At 42.9% G+C, this 27651-nt stretch overlaps 1 protein-coding gene across 3 annotated transcripts in view; it reads left to right on the top strand.

Moving 5' to 3' along the window:
- Positions 1–27651, top strand: part of cadm1b (cell adhesion molecule 1b) — a 95367-nt gene that overhangs the window by 52483 nt on the left and 15233 nt on the right. For 2 of the 3 annotated variants that reach the window (XM_049726791.1, XM_049726789.1), the window contains exons 2-8: positions 12236–12256; positions 16181–16327; positions 19353–19505; positions 21169–21306; positions 24408–24566; positions 25292–25388; positions 25477–25649. In XM_049726791.1, coding sequence (XP_049582748.1) covers positions 12236–12256; positions 16181–16327; positions 19353–19505; positions 21169–21306; positions 24408–24566; positions 25292–25388; positions 25477–25649 — 888 coding nt within the window. The remainder of the gene's footprint in view (positions 1–12235; positions 12257–16180; positions 16328–19352; positions 19506–21168; positions 21307–24407; positions 24567–25291; positions 25389–25476; positions 25650–27651) is intronic. The other variant, XM_049726790.2, reaches the window with a different exon arrangement.

Below are 27651 nucleotides of genomic sequence, written 5' to 3'. Positions count from 1 at the left end.
CAGCTTTTGCTGCAGTTTATTTCGGGATAAAGTTCAGAGTTAGATTGTTCAACCCGAGCGGCTGAGGCAAGAAATTCAAAGAGGCGCTGTGATGAAAGAGCGAGACACAGCTGAGCTGTTGCTGATCTTTGACGACACTGATTGATGCATTAGATCATTCTTGAATGAGCGTACGTTCGCCTGAATCACGACTAAGCGTTTACAAACAACATCGGAGTTCGGCGAGACTCGCCGCGTTTGTGAAAACGTTGGTTGGTACTTACATTGATAAATGTAAATGAAAAGTTAACGATAGAACTTTTAAATTGAAAGAAGGATGTAGCTGACGTTAGCCATGCTAGCCATCTACTTACCTACCTCACTCGGGAGTTCTATAGTATTTATTTCACCAATTATAATTATTAGTTATTCAGTCTAACATTATAGATAAAATTGTACACTATAATCATCAATTTTTAGGATCCCTTAGTGTCTCTTCTACCAGATACCTCGAACGGTATTTTTACACGCTAATCTGCTACTCGCCAACTAAGCGTACCAACAACAGGAATATTTCAAAAAACGTATTTGACGACTATATTCTTCGATGGCAGTAAAGCGGTTAACAAATTTAAACGCCCACAGCAGTGACTTAATAGCCGTCTGCTCTATAGAGCCCTGCCAATCACACGATACATACGAGTACGTATGTGGTTGGTGTGGAGGTGTACTTGTGTTAGCAGGTGACTGGGCAGGCCTTTTGCATGTCTTCTCCTTTTGAAGCCTTGTCAGTTTGACGACATCGCAGCCTTCTAAAGTAGAACCGCGGGTGAGCAGCTATTTCTTTTGAGATGAAAGCATTTGAGCATCCATCAAAGAGCGGGAAAAAATATGAAAATGTTTTTTGTCAGGCGGTGCGCATGTATTACCGTTCGACTCGGTGCGAGTCGGTCGATTAGGGTTAACGAACGGGCGGCGTTAAAGGCCGAGTCCTGACTGAGAGGGTGTGTCGCCCCGTTTGACGGAACGCTTGTGCGTTCCGGAACCCAAATGAGCTTTACAGTATGTGTCGGAAGCTGATCGGTATGCGGCGGGCGCCCGCTTAATTGCCGGCCCAGGCACCCCCCCCTACCCCCGCGCGGTCCCGCGGCTCCTCTGATTTGAATCCGTTTAGCCCGTATTTTACTTCATTATGCAAAGCCCACATTGTCGCCAGGTTGTGTGTGAGGTGCTTTGGATTGATGGAATTGACACTGTAATTTCATTTAAAATAAAAAGTCATCCCCGCTTCCTGCACCACCCCGGAATACAAAGCAGAGCGGCGAAGTTTAAGCAGATTGCTTTTTGAATCGCCGTGTATTTTGGCTGGAGTCGGTGGACCTGAAATGACACAGGAAATCAAATATCCTCCCGTCATTGTGTTTTATTAGGCCCCTCGACGCTAGAAGCTTTTTTAATAATTCCCTAATACTGCAGCAAAAAAGCAGCCGAGTCCCAAAGTGGACTTGCCAATGAAGTGTGCTGCCTTTCATCTTGTTGACAAATCAACTGTGAGAAGCAAGTTCTGCGGGGCCGGGGAGTCGCCGCAAAAAGCGGCGAGGGGCCGTGTAGAGCTGCACTCCAGTAAGCCGAGGGATGAAAACCTTCTCTGATGCTGATCCCGAGCAGCTCCGACACAGCCCTGATCTTTCTCAAACAGACAGACTCCATGACACGCCACGTTGGGTGTCAAGCAAAGCCCGTGTCAGGCTTCGCCGTTCCTCCCGGTAACCGTACGGGGTCTATCTACCGCTGCGCTGTGGGGGGGGGGAAACGTGAAGTTTGCATACAGATTTGACAGGAAGTAAACACGGAGATGTACCTCAGGGCTGTGACACATCATCAGGTGTGACGCTATTTTTGATTGGAGATGTGGCGTTTTGGGCTTGGAGTGGTTTTCATCTCGATCGTACAAAGTGCCGTTAGCAAAACTAGCCGTTGCATTCATCTGATTGGATGAGGAAGGAATGCCCGGACTGTTTAAAAGTTTAACCATTCATTATTTAACACGGTTAATCCCAACATTGACGAAGAATGCGAAAATGCAAACCACGCTCGGCTTTAAAAGCCCGTGATGGAGGAATAACTCAAAGATAATTCAATGTGTGTTCAGTGGGAGCGGCTGGAATTACACGCAGTCATTTGTCACGTCTTTTGTTATTATAAAATATTGATCAATGGTGAGCTTTAAGCGGAGGATCTTCCATCACTGTGGACAAACTGCATTATTCATGTTGTCATGGCGAAGTGCATTATGTTCAAGTCGCGGAGACGTCCACACACACGTACAGCCTTGTTATCTTCTGCCGGGAGAACAGTTGTTTGTTTTGATCCGTTCGCCGAGCGAAGGTATAGGCCCGACTCGTCATTTGGACCGCGGGGTGGTCCGCTTGATTGGCGAAGGGACTTTGATGTGGCGGAGCCAGATCTGACGCTCTGATGTGGCGTACCCCCCACCCCCCTCCCCCTCCCCTCCCCTCCCTCCTTTCCCTGTCAGAAGACTTGGCACGTACAACACAGAGGGAAAAAAAAAAAAAAAAACGCCGCATGGCGTCTCGGCCGCCGCGACGCCTCCATCCTCAGCGCTCTCATCCTCCTCTCACAAATAAACAAATGGACTCCTGTTGGAATAAACACAACCGGGTTGACTTTAAATTGACAGCGCAATGCATGCTAACGTTGGCGCTCCAAAAGTAGTTACAGAGGTGTCATGGGTGTTTGGCGAAGATGTAGAAAAGCCATTACACTTTTGAACGGCGCAAATTGCCGCAGCCCACGGGGAGCGACACGAGTCGTGTGTGCGTGCGCGTGGCGCTCACAACAAAGTGAAATGAAACCCCGGCTGTGTATAAATATTTTGTATACTTGTTGTCGCGTTATGTCGCTCCCTCGCTTGAACCCACGCATGAAGATTACAGAGGTTACTTTGGCCGATGAAAGCTTATCATAAATCAGAGTAAACAGGAAATGCTGGAGAAAAAAAAAAACGAGCGAGGTGCAACGAAGCAATTGATGGCACGGATAAAGGTACAAAGGTTTAGTCTTGTGGTTTAGAAAATGGCGGCGCGGTGGTGGTTAATACAAAGTCAGAGGTAACATCTACGGTTACTTTTTCCAAATGCGTCGTAAAAGTATTTGAACATACTTACACACAGCATAAAATGTGAAGAACATTTTGTTGAACTTTCTCCAAATTCCCTGCTTCTTTCCTGTACGTCTTTGCTCGCCCACGGTAATCTCTTGCAAATTACAATCTTCGATCGAAGTAGCACGGTGGCCTTCAAGGTCCGAAAAAGTAATAAAGTTAAATTGCATATCTTGAGTTAGGACATTAAATATTCAGCTGTCTGCTGCTTGGCAAGCATTGTTTTTTTTTTAAAGTGAGTTATAACTTATAATGAATTCACCGCATAAAATAAGCAGATGTGATTTGTGCTCATGTCACTGACATCCTGAAAATATCGAGTGGAGTTTACGAATGTGCCGGCGCAATGGCAAACGGGGTCTCGAAGTCACAGCAGTCCAACTTATATAAATGAGTTCCAAATGAGCAGATCTTTTCCGCTGGTCTTAACATTTTTGAAAGGCCGCAAACAAAAACGATCCCGACAACTCGTCTTTTCGTCGTGGAGATTTCCACAAAGTGAGCGTCGGCTATTTGCGATCTCAGGCAGTCCTAATATCACCGAATTGACATCTCGACGCCACCTGCTATTTCAACATGTGCTCAACATTTAATCACCCGGGATACACATTGCGAATCCCGCAGGAAAACTCAAGGCTACCTCATTCACCGCTAAGGATATGTCTGAAGACCACAACAAGCCTCTCCGTCGCCAAGGCTAATTGGAATCCAAATATAGCATATTAAACATGCGCTTTGCCCACACTACCGGTCGCCATGGTTATATACCTCCTGAGGGGGCTGAGTCTGATTGCCGCCACCCGCCTCAGTCATGGCGGCGGCGCTCGTCTTCCCTCTCCCGCCCCTTGCCCAAGTTGTGTAACCGGCGGTCCCCGCAGAGGGCGGACTGACAGGTAGGAAGTGATCAAAGAGACCTTTCCCCCGTGTTTCATGTCGGCCTCGGAGAGTGGCATCTTCGCCGTCGCTTCTTTTAATGGGCTGCTGATGGCTCCCCGGCCCCAAAACACACGTGCGTACCCGTCACGTTTGACAGGCCCGTTCTCGGTTTCTTTCACCTGCCACTAGCGCACTTCCCTCACGTCTAATAAGATGCTGAACTCTCGCCGCGTGCGTCCCCGACTCTGGAGTCTTTGCAAAACTGTCATCTGAGCTGCGCGGCACATCTATAAAATATCAACCCCCACGCTGGGGGGGGGAAGACAAGCGCGGCCACCCAAGTCAGGGTTGTGCGTCGGTTTAGCTCAATTCTCCTAATCTCAGCAACCCAGGTGCGTAGCCTCGCCCGCGTATCTCAGCCTCCATCTTGTGTCCACAATGGCCAACAGCCCCACGGTGTCCTCGTACTCCCTCACCTGATCTCTTCAGCCTGTTCAGTCAATCGAAGCGATCCCAATTGTGTTTGAGAGGGGCCACATCTCATTTCAGGTGGGATGTTGTTGTTTTTTTTCTCCCCCTTTCCAGGAATGAAGTGCCGGTGTGAAAAAAAGAAGCGAAAAGAAAAAGGCTTGCTCTCCCTGATAGATTAAAACTTCTGGGTCACTGTGATGGCTTTTAATGAAACTGTCAAGTAATCTGAGGATCTTTACACTCGAGTTTGTCACGCCGCCATTACAGGTGCAAGTGTGTGTTGTGTCTCTGAATGAATACACGATGGTTCAATTGCCGGTTGGCCAACCGAAGGCTATGTATGATTGCTTTGAATTAACGGGTAATTAAACGATGTTAAGCACAGTGAGTTGGGTAATCAAATAAGCTGATTGAAAGTTGCTAGGCCAAGTATGTGGATCTGATTCAATCATATTTACACGTTTGAACAGGGAGCCAAATAAGAGTGCCTTCACACGTAGTTGGACTAATGTGGATTTTTTTTTTTGATGGGTTTATCAATCAATCAAATTTCATTTGCGTGTCACTATTCGGAAAAAATTGCGACTAAAAGCGGAGGATAAAAGTTCAGATGCGGAGATGTACAATGTGGAAATTTAATTTTGTGACATATAAGATAAACAATAAAGGACCTAAAGCGGATCCTTGAGGCACGCCGCATGTAATTCCATAGACTTTGTTTATCTAAACTTCCCATAATAGGATAATAGTTTATGGGCAAATTTACACTCGCATATTTTTTGGTGGGTGTCAATTATTTGTGGGGTTTTTTGCTGCGGGGGTTTACTCTTCTCATTTATCATCCAAAAACGGAGCCTTTTCCAGACAGGCAGCTGATTCCCCTCCAAGTCAACAGAATTCCTGACAGAGCAAGGGAATGAGAAGCTGGGAAAGTCGGGCCAGTGATTGATAGCCGTTTGTTTTGCTTGCCTAATACAACATAAACTGGGCAACCGATTTATCACCTGAGAGAAGGCTGTTTTTCACGGCGCCTCCACATAGCCCCCCGCTTAAAAATAATTCATTTTCCGCCGGCTCCAGGAGACAAGTGCTAATGTTAAATATTCATGCAGGTCCAGTCTAAATGATGTGGCCATTGGCACACCGTAAGAGTACACTCTATGGAAAGGAGGAAATGTCAAGCTGTGAATAAATGAAAGCGGGGAAGTGGTAGATTATTGTGACCGTGTGAATTCACTGTAGGCGCCATTTTGTCCCGGAGATAGGCACTCGTAAAAATGGGGCTGGATCATTCGTTGTTTTTTTTAAAATGTATTAATTTTCTTTTACTTTGTAAGCATTGGAAAATATAAGTCTTATTTGGAGAACTGCGTAAACAGAAATACTTTGCCACGTGTGTTTTGATTACTTTAAATATGTTTTGACGTGTTTATAGCGAATGGATAAGATGATTCAACTCTTGAATCTTGAATCTTGAATCTTGAATGATACGGTGTCACAGCAATGATAATCAGGGATTGACTGTAAATAGCAGTATGATGCACATTTCCGATTCCGAACAGATCTCCAATCAATACATTCAGACATTTTTTGCCCGTTTCTATTTGTCGCCTCATTTTTTTTTTCGAAAACCCACTAGGAGACTCTTCTCTAATTGTCCGTGCCTCGGGGCCCCGATATCAAACACGGCTCTGTGCCTCGCCGGCTCTTTGTGTCACGCCGGATTGGTACGAATCGCGCTTAACGGTTTGATTCGCATCGATCGCCAGACATCGGGCGGCTGTGCCGGACTGTGGGATGACGCGGCCGGCGTCACCGCGAGATTGTTTTCCAGGCGTTTATAGGTCGCCCTGTTGTGATATCAGTAAGTACAGTGGAGGCAAAAGGGCAGAGCATAATAGAAGCCATGGGTTGGAGTGATGACATGGGGTCGTGTGTGTGTGTTTCAATGGCGAGACACTTTGCTTCAACGCTCTCACACATACGAGTGAAGATAATTTAGAAATAATTGAATGTTATATAGTATAACGCCATACGTGTTTCATTAGTATGTGCGCGAGGGGTAAATGATGTCTCCGACGGGTTCTCATCGACACACACGTACTAACATTCACACACTCTTCCTAATGAGGCCCGGGGCTGGAGATGGTTCCATCAAGGAAGTCAACACCCCGCCACCGCGGCGATTCGCTCGGCGGGCTCTCTCCGCCGCACACCTGATTGATAGCAGCGATTTGACTGAGAAAAAGGGAAATGGGAAATTGAAAAATGGTGTGGGTAGATTGGAAACAACGTGCTGATTATAAACCGGGTGAGGAAACAAAAGGCCTCCCCTCCGTCTCGCTTCTCGTCTTTGGCGGCGGCGAGGCAGCAGGTGCGTGTCACACAGGTGCCTGATTGAGGCGCACAAAAAGACATTACGAGCGCAAACAAATGGACGTGGTTAGCGTCCCCGGATGCGTTTTGGGCTGATAGAGGTGATTATGAGCGGAGGAGCGGAGGCGGGGCACAGAATGGGCACAGGTGTTCGAAGGAGGAGAAGGCGATTCGGTGTCACCGCAATATTAACCCATCCTTATAATTAACCGTGTGCGTCTTGTCGGTAATGTTGACGGGAAACAAATAAATCGTTTTTGCGCTAATCTAGGGTATGACTCATTTGGGATCATTTCAATCCAGAAATTTATCCATTTGATTTCTTACAGGGAACACTTGAAGTGCTCCGTTTAGCATGACTCTGAATTTGACTTGTTCCAATACTTTTGGAGAACAGTTTAGATATACTGTATTGCCCGAATCTTTCCATGTCTTACATTTTGGTAGTTAAACGGCCCAGTGCTGCTGCTCGTGTAATAATAGAGGCTCTTTGGTGGCTGAAAATGAGGACAATTTGTAAAACGAAAGTGTGGCATAAATTAGCCGCTACCTGCTCGTGAAACGGGCGCGGGGGGGGGGGGGGCTTTGTTGCGTCTCAAACGAGTCTTGGCCGCGGCCCCTCTGGTTTAATATTCTCCGAGTGCTTCCAGACAGCGAGTGGCCGTGCAGCAGCTGTCTCTTGAACCCGGCTTTTGGACCCCTCCTCCTCCACTTAGCCCCTCTGACCGGCCTCCTTTGCACTCTAGCGATGACAGGCACTGTCAGACGCTTCTCCTAATGTCCTAATTACCGTCCACTCTTTTCTTTCTCTCTCTATCTCGCTCTCTTTTTTTATTTTTTTTTATTACCTATCTCTGTGTATACACTGAGGCCATTGTGCACTTAGTAAGCAGATATGCTGGCAGACAAGCTTGTAGCCTGTCCGAGTTCTCCCCACGGGAGAGACGACAAGGCTATCAATGCATCCTCACAACAGCAACAGGAATATTCCATTTAAGACTTTTTAGAGGCTCACATACTAAGACGCTTTCCGTGCACAGGCACTACCGAAAGTCGCTCAGACTCGGGTTCCTAAATCTCTTCCACGCTGCTAAATGACAGTCACACATATTTTATTTTATTTTTTTAGTATTTAATTATTTATTATTTCATTTATTTACTATTTCATTTTATTTATTTTATTTATTTATTTATTTATTCTTGCATACACTGTAAAAAATAACCCAAATTGGCTAACATGGGGAGCAACCCAAATTTACTTCCCAAATTACACTCTGTAAAGTTAGCAGGTGTGAAAATGGTTGAATTATGGTTGGAGAATCTTTTGGAAATGTTAAGTGCTTTACTCTTGTACTTATGCTCGGAGGAAGTCACTCGCTACTTTACTTTAACCTGACTTCTCTTGCCTTCCCGCAGTCCCAAACATTCCAGTCGCGAATTATTTGAAAAATCCAAAAAAGAACAGACCGTGGCAGAAAAGAAGCCTTTGCGAGGAGAATTTGAAAATGATAGAAGCGTGGCCCCGAAATAGACAACGTCAATGAAATGTGATGAGTCACTCGGAGGCGGCGGCGGCGGCGACGACTTTTAAGACGGCGCTCAGTCAGCCGTTCTTGTTAACACAAGAGAGCGGCATGACTGCAGCCGGCGGCGGGAAGAAATCATTGCACCTCGTAGGGAATTCGCCCGCTCACTAGCTCGCTCGCTTTGTGATTTATGGAGCGGTGAAGTCACTGCATTTGTCACAATCAGCACTCTTAATAGTGTGTTGCCATAATTCACTGTCGGCTTGCTATCAATGTTTATTTCAGACAACCTGTCTGCAAGAGAGCTTTTCTTTCATTAGGCTAAGATCAATTTTTTTCACTTTGGCCCTCGATGTCTTTTTGACGTCGCGCCTATCTTCATCTTAAGGTGAATCTCAATTTTAGACTAACTTCTTGTTCGATTCCAACAAACAAATCCGCCATTTTGTTTCTCGGTAGAATTCTTTTTATTGGATCTCATTATCATGCTGGTGTACCAAACATAGTGGGAGGCCTAAATGCAGGCATAAAGTTTTTTTTTTTAAATGATGCCATTCAGCCTCCCACTCATTGCTGTGAGACGTTACAGAAGGTCATCTGCTGGATGTTTACAGCTTCTGTAAATCCACCTGATTGGGCGGGAACGTGCGTTTATCCACTCAACTATATGTTATGCTTGGTGATGACATGAGTGTTTCGGAATTCTGGCAAAATGGAAAAGAAGCTGGGAGGGGGAGAGTGTTTAAAAATACAGCGCACATGAACGTCACCAGCCGTGCGCTGTTCACTTTCTATATCTACGATTTAGTTTTTTAGTTATTTTTTAAAATATCAGCAACAGCTCTATTTTATTGGTTTGTTGTTATAATTTTTTTATTATATTTTATTATTTATCTTATTAGTATTTATTTTATTTTAAGTATCATTAAGGTTGAGGCGGGGTGCACCTTGGACGGGTTGACAGCCAATCACAGTCCTGCCCCCCTTTTTCCCCCCCAAAAAAACCCTAAAAAGATATTAGAAACAGCTCTCGGTATGAGTCACTGCATTTCTACACTAAATAGTCGTCGCGAAATGAATCCCCCTTTGACGGTGTCAATCAAAACTCAGCATTATTACCTTTGTAAAGGCATTTTCTTTTATTCCGCTCTCCTGCGATTGCGCAGGTGTACATAACCGAGTGATCGGGGGAATATAAAACCGGAGAGGAAATGAAGCCCGGGCACATTTGCCGTTTTCTGCATTATTTGCACTCTGATAATCAAAGTGTGGCATCCCCGAGGACCGACAGGATTGATTATCATTTCGGCTCCGTTGGGTTGTCATGGAGATGGACCATGAACTGGAAGCTGTGGTTCATAGCATTGTGAAAAAAAATTAAATGTCGGAACAGTAACAATAATAAGAATAAATCGACAACATCTTCAGATAATATTTATTAGAGTTAGGAAGGCGTGTGTGTGCATGTAATAACGTTTTTTTGTGTTTTATTTTTGAAAGTGGAATGGCTATGATTGGTTGAGAGTCCGCGGAGGGGAGGAAAAAAAAAAAGGCTGATCCCTCGAATTAAACGAGAACACAATGGGCAGCGCACAGTATGGCACGCGGCATCATAAGCAGAATGGAGGTGATGTTTTACCTGCGAGGGAGAACATAACATTGAAATGCGGTTGCACATGTCGACTCATTAGTGTTTCAAACAGAGAGCCATGATGGCGGGTGGCGGCGGTGGGGGGGCTGCGCTATGCATCGGATGCAAAACATTGTCAGCACAAGTATAGTTAAAATGTAGCCGTTAGCAAAGTTTGAAGCTGGTTGAGTTCAAGTTTAGCGGTGACAGTCAACATCTAGGAAAACATTTCTTTCTTCTTTCGCTTTTATTTGTCATTGTTCTTGATTTTGTTTTGGCTAAAAGTGATGGTTTATGATAATACCAGATGGTTTTATTTCCCGAAGCTTAGTAGCCATTTATTGCTTTGTTCTAATGATGTATTTAATACCTCGGTAGATAAAATGTGAATGCCACTTTATGGCTAAAATATTTTGTGTTGTTTTGTTCACATTCAAGTGTGATATTCGTAAGTGGCTCATCTTCGTAGTTTGTTTTTTCGTCTTCCCCTTTGTGTGACTTTCTTTCTCTAAGCCGCCTATTGGCTTAAACCGTCTTGGCTCTTGAGATGTTTTTTGACTTCATTCCTAAAATGACAAAAGGGGCTTTTGTTTTTTTTGTTTGATGTTGTTCTTCATTCAAGGTCATGGAAAGTTGATTTGGCTATTAATATTTTCCATTCTCTATTTAAGACTACTTCCACAAAGTCTAGCATCACAATTACTACTTTCCTATTTGCCAGGGCTTTACCGCTTTCTTTCTACAATTTCAAGTGCTACACAAGGAGCAGAAAAAAAATGTGAAAACTACGACACACTTGAGGTTTTACTTTGATGCGCTGCTGAAATAAATAGCGCCAAAAATCCGCAAATAACACTCCTCATTATAAAGCACCTTTCACATCCGCCTTTTGTTTCTCCCCACAAATGCCCGGGCGAGAGAATGTGTGTAGATTGGGATGAAAAAGAGGTGAGGAGACAAGGACAGACATCATTGGGAGGACGCTTGGCCTGCCCGCTCTCATCCGGCGTGATTGACAGACGGGCGCATCGGCCGCACTCTCGCCGAGGCGTTTTCCCGCCCCGAAATCTGTCCATCAGCGCCGGTCTAAGCAGAGCGACAGCCATGACATCTAATCACAGGCCAGCCGGCGCCTCATAACTTGTGGCTAATGCGCTGCAGGTAACGCAGGGGGAGAAACGCCGCCGCCACCGCCGCCTCGCCGCGCTATTAATAGTCTGGATGGCGGCAGCTGACAGGAAGTGGATCGCTCTGATGGCGAGGGAAGGTGTCGCTAGACTATATCACAAGTCTGTTTGGCTTGAAGTCTCATCAAACTCGACTGCGTCCGTGCATTTGACCTCACAAAGTGACTGGAGCCTAACGTTTTATTTCCTTGCTGTCACTTTGGGCCGCTTCACCCGAAAGGACCTGAGCTTAGCATGCCGGTGTATCAAGTCCTCGCAGACTTGTCCTTGAGACTTTTTTTTCGTGTGTGCAATTTGCTATGATGGATATTTTCCCATAGTGAATTTATGTTCAAAATTAGTAGTTCGTTTTTGGCAATGTGTCTGGAATCTGTTGACATTTAGCCTCAAGGGTCCAACAATTAGCTGAGCAGTGGCTAATTTGCATTAGAGGTCGACGCCCCCTCCAAACTGGCTAATTTCATTCCTTCTGTTACACTGTTAGGGTAAAGTTTTGACTGACACTCAAGCGTGTCAGAGCATACTTTGTTTCCTGTCCATCATGTGTTAGTTGTCAGTCTCAACTCTGTGACCCCCTCCCCACCCCTCGCTGACATGTCAGCAATGCGCAAAGATTGGAACAAGGACACATGTCACACCTTGCACTCTTATTACGCCGCCAATCACGGGAAGGAGACAAGCAGTTTGCTCAACATTTGTGCTGCACGGCTGCATCTATCGCACATGATGGAAGGTGGGGGGGTGGGGGGGTCATACGCCATCAGCCAATACAGTAGTTAGTCGTTCAAAAAGCCAAAAGCTAAACTGGCGTATTGCATTTTTTCATTGATTGAAAGTCTTCCTAGCAACCAGTGACTAGCATTTACGAAACAAACAACATGACATTTTTATTGTAAATGATTTCTATAATTGGCCATGCAATAAATCTTTCTTCTTGCTTTCTTGCTTGCTTTCTGCTCCTAAACTGTCTTTCTTCTCTTCTTTTCTTCCCGGCCTGCCGCATCAGGAGCTGCTGAAACCATCACAGGTACTACTTTTGCTTTTTTTGCTCGCCGCTCCTCGGTTGTACGTGACTGCTCATTTCTGCTTATTATCATCAGATCTTTTTTTTTTATTTATTGAGGAAGGAGGAGAAAGTACACACAGATGGAGTTGCTATCATTTTTTTAAATCTCCCAAGTCAACATTTCTTTGTCTTTATAAGGTTAATTAGTTTCCCCATTCATTTGTTGTTCTGAGATTCATATATAGTATATATAGAGAGGTAGGCTTGATTTTTTTTCTTCTTCATCTTCTCACAAAGTCAATAAAGTCACAAAAGCACTCAGCTGTTTAATGGGTTTGCAGTTGATTCTCACGAGTCACCATTGGTGCTTTTCTAGGTGGAGGCAACCATTATTTTCATCACAGGCTTGTTCAATGAGTTATTCCAGTTCGAGTTATTCTTTTTTTTTTTTTTTTATTGTTAACACTATGCGTTTTTCTTTTAACACCAACAATTTTGTCAACGTGTGTAACGTAGGAGAATGCCTGTCATGTTTTCTGGGAAAGACGCATTTCATAATATTTCACAATCTGCGAATTAATACATTATTAAAAATTCATAAATAAGATTACGTTTATTGTCAATTTCCTAGTACAAACTGTCAAAATCATAAAGATAAAAATAGTCAGAGTAAGCCCTCTGTCATTCGTGGATCATTTCAGCAATACAAGAGCATCTGTTTGTAATAGAAAATCTTTGACATAAGTTTTTAAAGTTGAAAAGAAAGATTTCGCCAGTTAAAGACATCGATTGTCGAATTGGTAAATCAAACAAACATGGCGGTTGTGCTACAAAACACTCGAGACTTGGAAAACTTTGTGAGTAGCTTTAGCTGCCGACTCCCTCTGGTTATTATGATAAAGATAAAAGTGACTTTTCTTCTCTGATTAGGACGTCGTTGTAGTTCATGACATTTTATAGGTGCTAATCATTTCAAGTTTTCTCCTTCCCCTTAAACTTATAATTGACGCTTTTTACAGACTTTCAGAACTCATGTGTGATTTCTTTTTCTTTGGTTTTCTTCACGATGTGAGATTTTTTTAGCTTGACGAGTAGCTTTTTTTCACCCACTTATGTGTTAGCCAATCATTAAACAAGGATTGTACACACAGAGAATCAAGTTGGTCAAATTAGTCAGTCTGACACCTTTTGAAAGCTCCTCATGCAAAGGTTCCAGAAGTTCTAATTAAACCCTATAAGACCCAAATCCCCGTTGCAGTTGTGAAGAAGCGTTTCATCATGAGGTTCAAGCTCTAATGACTGCGCCGTGTAAAGCGACGCAGCGGGGAGAAAAAAAAAAGACAGAAAAGTTTTATTGTTAATGATGTTCTGTAGTGGCGCTTGTTGCTAGCCGACGTGCTGACTCAGGCAGTTGGACGCTGGCCTGTTCTTCTTTTGATGTTACCACAATAACAAAGAATCAAAGAGAGCGCCGTTAGCTAAACGTTAGCTGAAATTGGCCTGGTTTAGTTGCGCTGTCCGATGAAAAGCAAGAATTGGCAGAACAAAATGGCGTCCTTTTCTGCCACATTTCCCGTCGGTTAGGTGGACTGCTAATATTTGGTCACGTTTACCACCCAGGAGGGTTTATGTTTGACTTCCTGTACATTCGACCAAATTGGATCCACTCATTAATGAACAGTCGGCCGAAGCTTTTTACCTTGCCGATCTTGGAATCGTCTCCACTTGAGCCGAAATAATTTGGTCTTTGCTCCGTTTTGAGTGGCAGAGCCCTCCATGGCAGATTGCGCATCCTCTTTGGCTGCGCGTCGGCCTCGCTCGCCATGTTGTGATGCGGCAAGAGGCAGGCGGCCATGTGTAGAGCTACAGGCACTTTACTCTTCCAGACAGCTGCTGGAATGAGTGTGCATTTATCAGCCAGTCGTCTGTGCCCAAATCTCCCCCCACCCACCCACCAGCGCCCACCATCCGGGATTAATGAGTGTCTCTCCTCATTTGCACCCAATCATGAGCGGGATGCTGAGGCAATTGAAAATGTTTACTCCAATCGCCAGAGCCCTCCATGTTGCACAAAGTGGCCCGTTTTCACTTTGATGGGATTGCTAATCACGGCCGTGTTATTTATGTGTGTTTTGAATTGGAGATGAGCCGAAGATGAGAAGGATGCTGGAGCGCCACCAATATTGCTCAGGGCTGTCGAGGATTTATTTACAGTTACTTTTCTCTGCCGGCCGGATCACGGCGAGCGGAGAGTAAGCTTGCCTCGCGCTGCCAGATATTTTCAACTTGTAGAATCTAGAAATGGGAAATTCATGCAGATTTTCATTCTGCTGCATTGCAACTGTCAATTAGCATCTGCTTAATTTTTTATCGTATTCGTATCGTATTTGATTTTATTTCGCAAGCTTTGAGAGCTCACGTATCGTATTTTACTCAGTTAGCAAAACGCTAACGTTTATTCGGGACAATTCGCTTAAAGGGCACATTGGGCCTCGGCTGACGGTTTGCTATTAATATTATGTAAATATTGCTGACGTCTGAAATGTGAATCGGAGGCGTTAAAGAGCTCATCGTCTGGATTCTAGTGTCCAAGTTGACGTTATCCCCTCCATTATCTGCTGACATTTTGCCTGTTTTCAAACACTACCTCGCTTTTGTCCCGAATCAAACAGGGAAGCTCGTTATATCAGACAATTGGTCCGAGGAGATTTTTTATTTTTTTTTCCCTCACAGGAGGTTAATTTCTTATTGCGGGAGTTCACGGTGAATCATGTTAGTTTGCCTGTCTGTTCCCATTATCTCTTCGGAGGTGAAACAAACGCACGGCCCCCCCCTTTTTATTTTTCCCTTTTATTATTCCTCCCCACTTTGTAAATGTCACAAAGCAATCGAGGGTTTTTTTGCATGACGACTCGGGCATGTAAATGCGCTTTTGATGTTTGCGCCTGCGTCTGCAGCTGATAGCGTTGCGCCTCCACTGGTGTGAATCTGAGACTTTCTAATGTATTCCAAGCTCGGGTAAAAATAACACAAGGTGACTTTAAATTCTCTCCACGAAAACAGGAAAGGAAGAACAAAAAGGATTTTTTTTTTTTTTTTTGGGGTGTGAGTTACGACAACAAGAGCCCGGGCTATGTCTCGGAAGAGCGCTTGTGTACCGAGATCCTTTCGGAAGCTCTTTGCCATGCCAGGAGATAGACGGCGGCAAACTGAGCACACATTGGTCACATGGGCGCTCAGATGGAAGGCTCTGATAAAGCTTAGCCCATCATCGCCATCCAGCTCGCCATTTTGAAGATAACATGTGTCAATCGATACCCCGGAAGGAAATATCGTGTGCTCAATTATTTGTCACAATAGATGATTATGTGGGGAAAGTTCAGTTTTATAGCAGTAAGTGGACTAAATAATATATATAAAAGTAAATATAAAAGAACTAAATCAGAAATAAAATCCTTGTCAGAATCAGTCAACATTTAAAATGGAGCAGAATCATGAAATTTTAACATTTTCGCACTATATCAGATGGGGAACATTGATTTATGGAGTGGAACACCCGATGCCCTATCAATAAAATTTTTCCACCCCTTACTCTTCATGTTCCCTTGTCTCCTAGCTGCTACGTTCCCTTGTCTCCTAGCTGCTGCTCTCCAGCTTCCCTTCGTGGGTAGCCAAGCTTGCAAGCCCATCTGGCGCTGACTCACAGGGGCCCGCCACTCGGATCCGGGGGACGCGGACTGGGAGGGGGATCAATAGTGGCAAACATGGCAGTCTTATATTAAACGGATTAGACTTGGGCTGCACAATCTACACAAAGCCTGTTTGTGTAGCGTGCCATTGTGTGGCATTGTTGCCTGGTGTTGACGAAAGAAGCGCAAATATTTGTGAGGCAGTAAATGTCCAGACGGTAACGTGTGTGTTTGTGTGCGTGTGTGTGTGTTGAAGTGGAAGGTCAGAACCTGGCGACGGACAACGTTTCGGTGGTGGAGGGCGAGATGGCCACCATCAGCTGCAGAGTGAAGAATAACGACGACTCGGTCATCCAACTGCTCAACCCCAACAGGCAGACCATCTACTTCAGGGATGTCAGACGTAAGTAATGATTAAATATTTCATTAAAAAATATATATAATAACTAATAATAATAAAGTCAAATGATCATAAATAATATTAATAATAAATAAATATAATTAATTCATAAATATTAATATGACAAGGAACTCTGCTGTAATTATTAAATATTTAATAAATATATATAATAAATAATAATAAAAAAGAGAAATAATAATAATAATGAATATAATAATAAATTAATAAATATTAAAGAATATTTAAATCAATGACAGCAGAACGGCTGAAATGATGAGGACAAGTCTCTTAAGCGATTACTGGTTTCTACAGGAGGTTGCCATAGGAGGACATGAGTCAGAGCCTCGTACTTATTAATTTCTCGTGAAAGGTTATCTTAGCTTTATGAAAAATTCTTCCATATTCTTACTCGGGGCGCATATATGCAGAAATATTAGCGATGCTTTCAACGGCGGATCGTTGAAAGGTCGGCCTCGTTGGCCTTGAGCTCAGTTTGTGCCTTCGTTACAGACAACTCGATTAATTGCCGAGAATTTCGCCGGGATTTGTGTACGGATCTGAAACGACTCGACAGGCCACGCCGTTTTAGTCACATCGCATCGTCGCAAATCGTTTCCAAATTAGGGAGCATCTCGTAATGTGAGCAGCTGGAAAGCTTGCGTGGCCCAGCCCGCCTTTTTTGCGTCGTACGTTCGCAAAACGTGATTTCCATCTGTCCTTGACGTTTGCCACTTTAGCACAAGTCATTAAGCTCAGGAAGCGCGCGAGATTAATATGAGATAATTCTCCGTCGGGCCATAATGGGAATACTTTTGTGTCCTTGTCAATGTTCGATTTTACGATAATCTCTTAGATTAGGAGATTGAACGTTATGATTATGCATGAGCATATGGGCCTCGTCTACTTTTTGCTAGCCCCCCCCCCAGTTGCGCTTCTTTCGCTCGTTTTTGTCGAGGATACGAGCCAGCCTTCAAGGTGATGGAGAACGTGTCCTTCTGTACCGCAGCCCAGCTGTTAGTTTGCTAGTAAAAAAAAAAAAAAAAACTCGTCCCTTTTTTTTTTTCCCCAAAGCATTGTGGGATTTGAATATATCTTCAGAGGGTGCAGTAGATTCTCCATTTTTAACTCTTCCACAAAACCCAGCAAAGTTTTCTCACACGCGTGCACTCGTGGCCCACAACGAGGCGCTTTCGGCTACCGAATGATCACCCACTTCGATCCCCTAGTCATTCACGATGTTAGCTGTCAAACATGGCGGCCGGACAGTGAAAAATGGCGGCGTGCAAGTGCGCGCCAGCGGCAGCGACACGGCGGCCACACAGGAAGACAGATACGAGATCATGATGGTGTCTTCACCCCCGCCACTAAGGAGCGAATAAACACATTCATACTGCTGCCAGTAAATAAAAATTACCTTACAGGTTGAGGCCGGGACGCTGTTGTCGAGACGAGGCGAGATCTATGCGAAATGACATGCAATTTGGCAGAGCTGACATCTGTGATGGGAAAAATGAGGGTTTATCCGAGGGTTTCTGTGGATGAGGCGGCACTCTTATTTATGCACTACGACGCGCTTCTGGAGGCGACTGACTTTGAAAAAGGTGGATTTTAAATGGATGAAAAGCTAGTCCCAATCTTCTTTCAAATGTGACCGCAAAGTAAGTCAATTAGATGCTAAGGTGTGATTGACACACGGAAAAATAGGTTAGAAACGTGTTTTGTTTTTTTTTTTAACAAAGAGGACAAATTTAGAAGAAAAGATACGTAGATAAAGAGACAGATTGACGGCGAAACAAACAACTGATGTTGTAATAATAAAATTAAAAAAATAAGGGGTCCTAGTAGAGATCCATGCGGGACACCATTCCAGTTTGCCGGATGTTTTTTAATAACATTTAAAGCAAAATATTATATGAGATTTCCAAAGCAGTCACTAACAGGATATGCTTATTTGGCATTTCAAAATTAGCCCAAACATTAAATTAGAATGTCTTTTTAAGGACAGTTTACATTTTGAAAATGCTAACTAGCAGTTAATGTTATGATACTGTTTATGATTTTCCACGTTCTAATACAGCCTGATGGCAGGAACATCAATTTTTAAAGTGCACTCATAAGCACTTTAGCTCTCGCGTCGTCGATGTTGTTTAATCTCCGCCTGGCGTCTCGGGGGGGGTGTCAGGCTTTCCCTCCCTAACAGGTGTTGTGACTCTCCAACTTACACCAGCGCCATTGTTCCCCTCTGAGTCCTTCACGAGAGCTCTCAAATTATATCGGGGGAGGAGATGGGATTTCATGTTGATGCTGCCCCGAGACCCCGAGTAATGATCGTGATAATAACCGCAGAGCCTGATGGGAATACCAAATACGTCCCCGTGCGTTTTAAGCGGCGGCGGTAAAAGGAGTTGGCTAGCTTCCCGCGCGGGACCCGGGAAAGGAGGCGAGGTCGGGGTACTCATCAAATCAGCCAAAGATGTTTATGTGAAAAGATGAAATCGGCCGACCTTAACGAGAATTTAATCCAGTCTGTCTGCTATTGCCATTAAATTATGTCCGTCATGAAAACATGCCTCAGGCAAATTTTTCTAAAACATTTTTACCCGGGCTAAGAATCGGGAAAAAAAAAATACTGTTGTCTTAAAAGATATTTTGACGATTTTAATATCTCGGTTAATGTATTCTGTACTTTTACAATTGGAGTGTAACGCATTCATCCGTGACAAGGAGCAGCGGCACTGTTTTAAGAGTTGCCGGCTTGTTAGGAGTCCTCACGAGCGCTCGCCGCACTTTGCCGTCTTGGCGAGTGCTCCGCCGACTGTGAAGCTACTTTATAAATCAACTCGAATGAATCACTTTGAAGCCCACTTTTCTTTGACTCAATTAAAGAGAGAGCTCGCAAAGCTCCTCGCACTCCTCCCTATCTCATTTTCTGCCGCTTCCTCTTTTGTCTTCGTCCAACCGCGTCGCTTTGGATTCTTTTTTTCCGGAGGACTCTTCCCCTCATATTGTCGTTTGTGTCCCGCCGCAGCCCTGAAGGACAGCCGGTTCCAGCTGGTGAATTTCTCCGACAACGAACTGCGGGTGTCCCTGTCCAATGTGTCGCTCTCGGACGAAGGACGCTACGTGTGCCAGCTCTATACCGATCCGCCTCAGGAGGCCTACGCCGACATCACCGTCCTGGGTGGGTAGAAGGCACACGACGGACATGTGACTCACTTTGGGGTTTCTTTGTGTTTTTTACTTTTAAAGTCTAAAGTATACATTCTCACCCTTTCATTCTACTAAACTTTATTTATTTATGTATTTATTATTATATATATGTGTATATACTTTTGAAGTTTAAAGTATACGTTCCCCCTTTCATTCTACCAAACTTTTTTTAAATTTATTTTTTATTTATTATACTTTTTTTTTTTTACTTTTGAATTTCAAAGTATACGTTCCCACTTTATTTATTTATTTATTTATTTATTTATTATATGTATATATATTTTTTAACTTTTGAAGTTTAAAGTATACGTTCACCCCCTTTCATTCTACCAAACTTTTTTTTATTTATTTTTATTTATTATACATATATTTTTTTTTACTTTTGAATTTCAAAGTATACGTTCGCACCCTTTCATTCTCCCAATTTTTTTTATGTATTTATTTATTATATATTTTTTTTAACTTTTGACGTCTAAAATATACATTCCCACCCTTTTATTCTACCAAACATTTTTTAATTAATATTTATGTATTATTATTATTATTTAATTTTTGAAGTTTAAAGCATATGTTCCCACCCTTTTTTTTCCCCCCACTTCATCTGACTTCTTATCCACTTATGTGCTCCCTCCCATTCCCCCACTTTTTTTTTTTTTTTTGAACTCTCGCCGCATTATTGGTAGTCGTCATCTTTGATCCCGTCATCTTTAGCAGCCGAAACAAAATGTCAGCCAATTAGAGACCCTCGGTGCACGAAAAAGGAGCAGATGCTGGAAGCCATGGCGTCTGCCGCGTGGGCCATGGCAGCTGTGTTGACTGTGTGAATTCCAGTGAATGTTGACTTGGCTGTTCCCAAACCATTCGCCCCTTTGAGAGTCAGCTGTGCCTTCACTCTGATGCTTTTGCGTTAAAATGACTCTAGTTAAGCTTTATTATACACGCCAACATCCCGGCGGGGATTGAAAGGAATTAAAAGCACTTTCAAGTAATTGCTTGACTCGTACAATGGAGGCTGACAGTGGCGGCGCTTTTTCTCCTAAACTGATGCTTCCATTGAAGGGTCCTTGCAATGAGCTCCCCCTCTGACTTTTGGGCTTTCAGGGAACCAGAGTTCAGCCCGATGACTAATTCGCCAAATAAGCAAAGAGTATCCTGCTTTCTGCGCGTGGAGGAGTTATTTGGCCCGATGCGAGAATAAGTTATTTCATATTTAAATCTCGACTTATTCATCCTTTTCTGTCAGCTCCGCTCCAGCGTTCAAAAGCGAATGGAGGAAACTTTTCAAACTTGTTTGGGCCACAAGGAGACTCGAGAGAGAACTTACAATAAAGTTGCGACTCGGAACTTTTGATAGAATCTTATTGTAGTAGGCATCGTGTTATTTAAATTTGGAGAGTTTGCAAGTTAAACACAATTGCTGAAGTCACAATTCGATATTTCTGGAAAACACGATTTTTTTTTTAATTATGCATACAGTATAAAAACTAATAAATAAAAAAAAGAAATATAAAGTACTAAAATATTTCAAAATCAAAAAAATCCGCTTCAAAAATCAATCTGAAAAAATATATATATATAAACTTGTGGGTCCTCATTATTGGGGCCATTTTTCATTTTTATTTTTTCCGCACCAGTGCCCCCGGGCAGCCCGATCATCGAGAGCCGCGAGGACGTGGTCAGCGAGGGCAACGAGACGGAGCTCACCTGCACGGCCAGCGGCAGCAAGCCAGCGGCCTCCATCAGATGGATGAAAGGAGATGAGGAAATGACAGGTAGGTCCAAATTCAAGTCTCGACATGACTTCCTGCCCTCTTGCCTGCCACAGACAAGCGAGTACCAAGATTTTTTTTTTTTTTAACCATCTTTTGGATTGTTTGGCCTCATCTACAGCTTTTCCTCCCCCGAGAGTCATTCCTGTTGCTTATTTATGATTTTTTTGCTTGCTCAGCAGAGGAACTCTGTGATTAAGCCGTGCGTTAAGAGCTTCATGTCGCTGAATGTTTCTCATAAATCATCAGGCTTCGCGGCTCGTGCCGTGATTTCAAATGACCAAAATATTTACTCTCACGGCTCTGTTAAACAAGTTGAATGCTGATGGAATTTCACGGCCGTGAATCTATTGTGTTGCCTTGAAGGAATCTATACGCAGCCAAACTCACCATCACTGTTATGAATTCATATTTGTGCCTTTCATCTTCATTTCCGCATCTTACACAGAGGTGTGACCTGGGGGTGTGTGGAATAATCCTTATTGCCTCTCAGTTATGATTAAGGGTCATCAATTTTTCATTATGGTACAGCAAGGGGAGGAAATTCATTTTTGTATTTACCCGGAGTGGATCTGTGCAGGCTTTTTTTTTTTTTGGTCAAATTCGGTGTGTATTAGAATCGAGAGGTTTCATTGGGCTTGTCATGAGATGAAATATTTAGACAGGGACCAATCGGATGGGAAATGTCATCGCCACCTCCAGTGTTCCCTCGGCGACTCCATCTTTGTTTATGAGGAATTGATGAAGAATTCCGTACGTGAGGGACATAGAAGGTAATAGCACAGAGTCCGGACACCGGAGACTCTGGTTGGATCAAATTTTGGCGTTCGATACGGTGGGCCACTATATTCTGCTGGCTTGTTTTCAAATTTTTTTTTTTTTTTTAACCATTATTTGTCGACTGTTATTGTTCGGCTACTGTATATTAATTTTTGTTTTTGTTTTCGCTGACCAGCCTTTCTGTGTGGAGATTGCATGTTCAAAAGTATTGAAATGTTTAAAAAAAAAAAAAACACCTATGTATAAAAAAAGTATTGTCAGGCTTTTTAAAAAAAAAAAAAAAAAAAATCATGTTTGTCTTTTGAAAAAAAAACAAGGCGACCATGTATTGTATAGTGAATCTTTTTTTGTGTGTGTGTTATATTTTATTCCAGCAGGCTAAGCATGAAAAAGAAATCTACTGGCTGATTTAAGCATTAATGGCAGATTTGGTTTTGCAATCAATAATCAAGCTGGCAGAATTGCCATTGGCAGTTTCTGGCCCGAGAGAGAGAGAATCAGCACACAAGGGGGGCAAAATTAACATAAATTACAGCAGCAGAATGATTTCAATAATGTGGAAACGAGCTTGTCTGCTGCTGGTCTTTTACGGAATTGATTCCGTTGTCTGAATAATGTTTATAATTTGCGAGTGGTTATATGAAAGCGCCCGCCGAAGATGAAATTGTAAACTGTCTCAATGTTTTGCTCATTGGGGAAAATGGGAATCAGTAAGCGGCCTTAGAAGTACCAGTAAGGCAAAAGTAGAGTGTGCGGCCTTAATGTTAGCGATAACCCAGTTCATATGGATCTTTGACGTGTATAGTCGTCAATGGTAGTGAATGAGTTCAGAAAATGTATTTAGTTTGGGCGAGGAACAAGGAAACGGTTGACTCGTCGGAGCTACATCAGAGATGGTCAGCGCATTTTTTCTTCAGCGTTATTGTGATGTCACAGGAGAGAACTTGGAAGAGCTCTGACGAGTTGCGGCTTTGGAATATTAGAAAAGTTGAAAAGTTTGTGCAAACAAACAAAAATACGAAGTGAAGAAGCTTGGTTTGTTGGGCAGATTGCTGTTTTATTTATTAGCGCAACGTTGTTTTGCATACGCGTCATCTGAGAGGCCGTCTGATTTCCTAATTCAATCTTCTGTTCAGGCGGCGTTTGACAGCGACAAGTGTCACCCTGGCAGAGGTTACGCTTGATTGCGCCGGGATTGATCAGTGGTTGATGCTCACAAGTGTGTTTTGATTAGACGTCGGCGCCTTGACACTCAAATCGGGTCCGCATTGAAATTCAAGTCCCCGCCACGGTTTGATTTGTGCTTCTTTTTTTTATCATTTATTTTTTTTTATTCTTCATCTGCGCACGAATGACATTGATAATTGACACGCCTCAACATTGATAAGTACACTCTCTGACCCTCATCTTCAAAACTCATCTCAGAAAACTTCCTAGCACTTTTTTATGTTTTAAAATTTAAAGCCGCATACTAGATGGCACCAGACTTTTTGTTTCTGAACTAATGCCAGGGAAAGTACACTCACAATATTTGTAGCGCTGCAATATTGACGTTATTATTTTTAATGTAACTATTTCCAATGATATAAATTTTATAAATCTCATATTGCATATTTTGCTGTATTCTTTTTATATTTTTTAAATATGTTTTTTATATTTTATTTATATTTTATATATTTATTTTATATTTTTATATATTTATTTTATATGTTTATATTTTATTTATATATTTTATTTATATTTTCATATATTTATATAGTTTTTATTTTTTTATATTTGGCATTTTCAATCATTTAACAATGGCCTGACAATATGTGATTGTTCGACTAACTACGTTTTTTTTGCACATAATCAGACTAAAACTGTGTGCGCAATTAATGCCGTACTGTGAGCTCTGCGATGTAGCAGAAAAAAGTCGATTGAAATCCGTTACAAGTCGTATTGGCTCGTAATCGCCCCCCGAGCGCACCACCAGCCGATGAAGTCCAGAGCAGGTCTTGGGTTACATTAATATCCGTCCATATTGTAAGTGTGCGTCGGCATCTTTTATTTTTTTTGGGGGGGGGGGGGACCGGGGCTGGAATGAAAGTGCGACTCAGGTCAAAGTGGGGTGGCGTAATTATTTCCCCACTTCATTAAGCGCGAGTAAAGCGTCACACTCAGCACTGCGGTTAATGCGCTGCCCCCGGTGGCATTGTATTGCTCTCCAAATGAACCCCCCCCCTCTCCCCCCTCCCCTCTCTGACAACTCCACGGGGCTGAGCGGAGGGCAGATTACTGCCAGCTTGCCCAACCCAAAAACGCTATGCTGATCTTCTTTCCAGGCGAAACAACGGTGGAAGAGACGTACGACCGAATGTTTACCGTCATCAGTCGCGTTCGGTTCCTCGTCAGCAAAGAGGACGACGGCATGCCGGTGGATTGCGTCGTCGAGCACCCGGCCGCCAACGACCTGCTCGCTCAGAGGAACCTGGAAGTGCTATGTGAGTATCACCTGTCAAGTCCCAAAAAAAAATCCTCTGTCCCCAAAGTTGGAAAAGAATCCACCTGTTGCCAAGCAAAGTTTTTTTTTGTTTTTTTTTTTTTTAATCAACTTGATTAATAAATGTGCAAAACCAATTATTTTTTATAATATTCCATAGCTGCAGCCCTAACTGCCATAAGTGACTTTCTTTCCACTAATTAGCTAAATTGCTACTGGCCATTCGGGGTAAGCGTTCAGCTTTCCGCAAAAAGACTATTTATAACCAACAAGGTGGTGCCGTTGATAGCCCAAGGCGGGTTATCTGATTAGGTGTGACTGATAAATCCGACTGGCGCCACGCACCCTAAAGGTTAAGTCACCCTATTGTAAGCGCTGCGGAATATTCATTTTGGTCCACTTTCTTCGTCTGACCTTTCAAGGAAAAACAGAAAGCTCGACTGCGAGTGCTTGACATTTTGCTAATCTTTGCCATGCGTTGATAACGGGAGAGAAATCATTTTTTGCTGTAAGCTACTATAGGCTGAGTAGATGTCAAATGTGCACATAGGATAATCCTTTTCATCCGCCGCCACCTTTCACTCCTGGCTATTTTTGCCTTTGCTCCCTTTCCAACGTTTTGAGTGCAATCATAATTTGATTTGAGTTTTGGCGAGGCAGTCAAAAGGGGCCGGCCTTGTTAAGAGTCAACGATACAAGTCAATAAAATATTTTTTTATTTCTCAGATAAACCCGAAGTGAAGATTTTAGTGACGTATCCCCAAGGATTAACTCGAGAGGGCGACAATCTCGATCTGACGTGCGTTTTGGGAGGAAAACCACAGTGAGTGCACCGGACGAGGGGCGGAGCCTAAATTTCAAAGTCATCATCTATCGGATTGTATTTCCTGAATTTGCCCGTGTCTTCGCAGCCCTCGTCGGATCAACTGGCTGAGGGTGGAGGAGGACCTGCCGCCCCACGCCGTGGTCACCGGCTCGGACCTCTTCATCGAGAACCTCAACAAATCCTTCAACGGCACGTATCGCTGCGTGGCCTCTAACACGGTGGGCGAGGCCTACGACGACTACGTCCTCTACGTGTACGGTGAGTAGCGCCGCACGAAGTTGTGTCATAAAAGTTCCAGGAATGGAGTCGCAAACTCATATTTCAAATCGAAACTTTAAGGTTCTAAGTAATGGATTACTTGCTAAATGGCTTTTTAGCGGCATTATGCGCTTTGGTGCTGCTGTTTTGGTTAGCAACAGTGTTCAAATAGGCTCAACAGTTATTTTATTAATGTCTATGAACGTAGATGGCCGTAGTTGATATATAATTTTTTATTTTTTTTCCCCTCATGTCAAGAAGATTGTTAGATTTAGACGTCAGGCATGCCACTCGTATTCAAACAACAAAACGTGAGGAGAAGGCGCCGCGTGGCCTTAAAAGCAAAACCTGTTTTTCGAGAAGGAGCCTTTTTGTTGCCTTTTATGAGATCTGATTGGTGCTTTCACGACAATGTGATTGTTTTGATTTGCGCTCATTTAAGTCAACTTGACAGCCATTGTCAAAAAGCAACAATGTTGCGGTTTGTTTATCTGGCCCACCGGCAAATTACGATGACAGCTGTTGAGAATGTGCATTTGTGCACATAAATGAAAAGGTCCCCCCCCCCCCCAACTCGTCTGAGTCGTCTCACCAATTGTGTCGCTGGCAGCTTTTTAGCGAAGGAGCTTGTAAGAAACTCGTCAGTGTCTGTAAGGACTCACTCGCTAATGTCCTTGAAAAAAGGAATTCATAGTTGGTCGGATTACAATATATTTGCTTTCTCCCATTTTCTGTGGCGCTCTTCTTCTTGGTCGTAGCGGGACTTGGAGTCGACAGAGTGGGAATCAATTTGAATGGATTAGTGGACTGAAAGAAGTTAAAGCAAAATTTGCGAGAGCCGCCTTGGTGAAAAGGTCTGACTCAAATTGACGCAATGTAGCAACATAGAAAAGTTTTTTTTAGTTAGAATTTTTTTTGGGAAGTGTAGTATGTTTTTAAAAAAAAAGAAATATAGCTAAATGGCTGTGAAGGACTTGAGCCAACCAAAGTATTCCACTGACTTTACAAATGTTTCTATGAAATGACCTTCTGGAGTTGTGAATGAATCAGCGTGAATGCTGTTGTCACTTTGCTTTTCTTTTTTTCTTTTTTTTTTGGGTGAATGTGGAGAGCGAGGTGGGTACCAGGCAGATCTCACGCAACCCGGCCTCCTCCACGCACACACACAGCCATACAATAGTGTTTGACTAATCCAAATCTCTCAGGTGAAAAGCATTCAGTATTCCGGTAATTACTCTCTGAGATCATTTGTGCTGTTTGAGAAGTTAATCCTGCTGAGAAGTTGGCAAAGCTGCCTTCTGGGTCCCTGCGTTGGACATTACAGTTAATGTAAAGATGCAGAGGGAGCAAATTACTGAGTCAAATGTAATATAGAGTAACCCAGGTTTGCATTTTTGCTATTTTACAGTTTTTTTGGGGAACATAGATAACGCAAATTTTCAGTCTAACATTGTTTTATATTAGGTGTAATTCTGCTGCTGACCACTAGATGTTTAGTTTGAAACGTAATTTTGAAAGAAGAAAAAAAAAGGAAGTCATTCAGCAAAACTTGTTTTTGTTGTAAAATATTGAATATCATTAGGTGTAATTCTACTGCTGACCGCTAGATGGCACAACATTTCATTTGAAACGTAATTGTGAAAGTAGAGTAAAAAAATGAAGTCATTCAGCAAATTTTTGTTTTTATTGTCAAATATTGTCTTATATTAGGAGTAATTCTGCTGCTGACCACTAGATATTTAGTTTGAAACGTAATTTTGAAAGAAGAAAAAAAGGAAGTCATTCAGCAAAACTTGTTTTTGTTGTAAAATATTGAATACCATTAGGTTGACCACTAGATGGCGCAACATTTCATTTGAAACGTAATTTTGAGAGTAAAAAAATGAAGTCATTCAGCAATTTATTTTTTTTATTGTCAAATATTGAATACCACTGTAATCCTGCTTTTTACGCCTACGAAATACAACTGTAGGTGTTTTTTCAAATGTTTATTTTCTTTCTT

Source organism: Syngnathus scovelli, chromosome 7 (genome assembly GCF_024217435.2).
Source record: "Syngnathus scovelli strain Florida chromosome 7, RoL_Ssco_1.2, whole genome shotgun sequence".
Lineage (NCBI taxonomy): Eukaryota > Metazoa > Chordata > Actinopteri > Syngnathiformes > Syngnathidae > Syngnathus > Syngnathus scovelli.
Note: the sequence above shows the minus strand (reverse complement) of the source record. Positions and strands in the feature narration are given on the sequence as shown.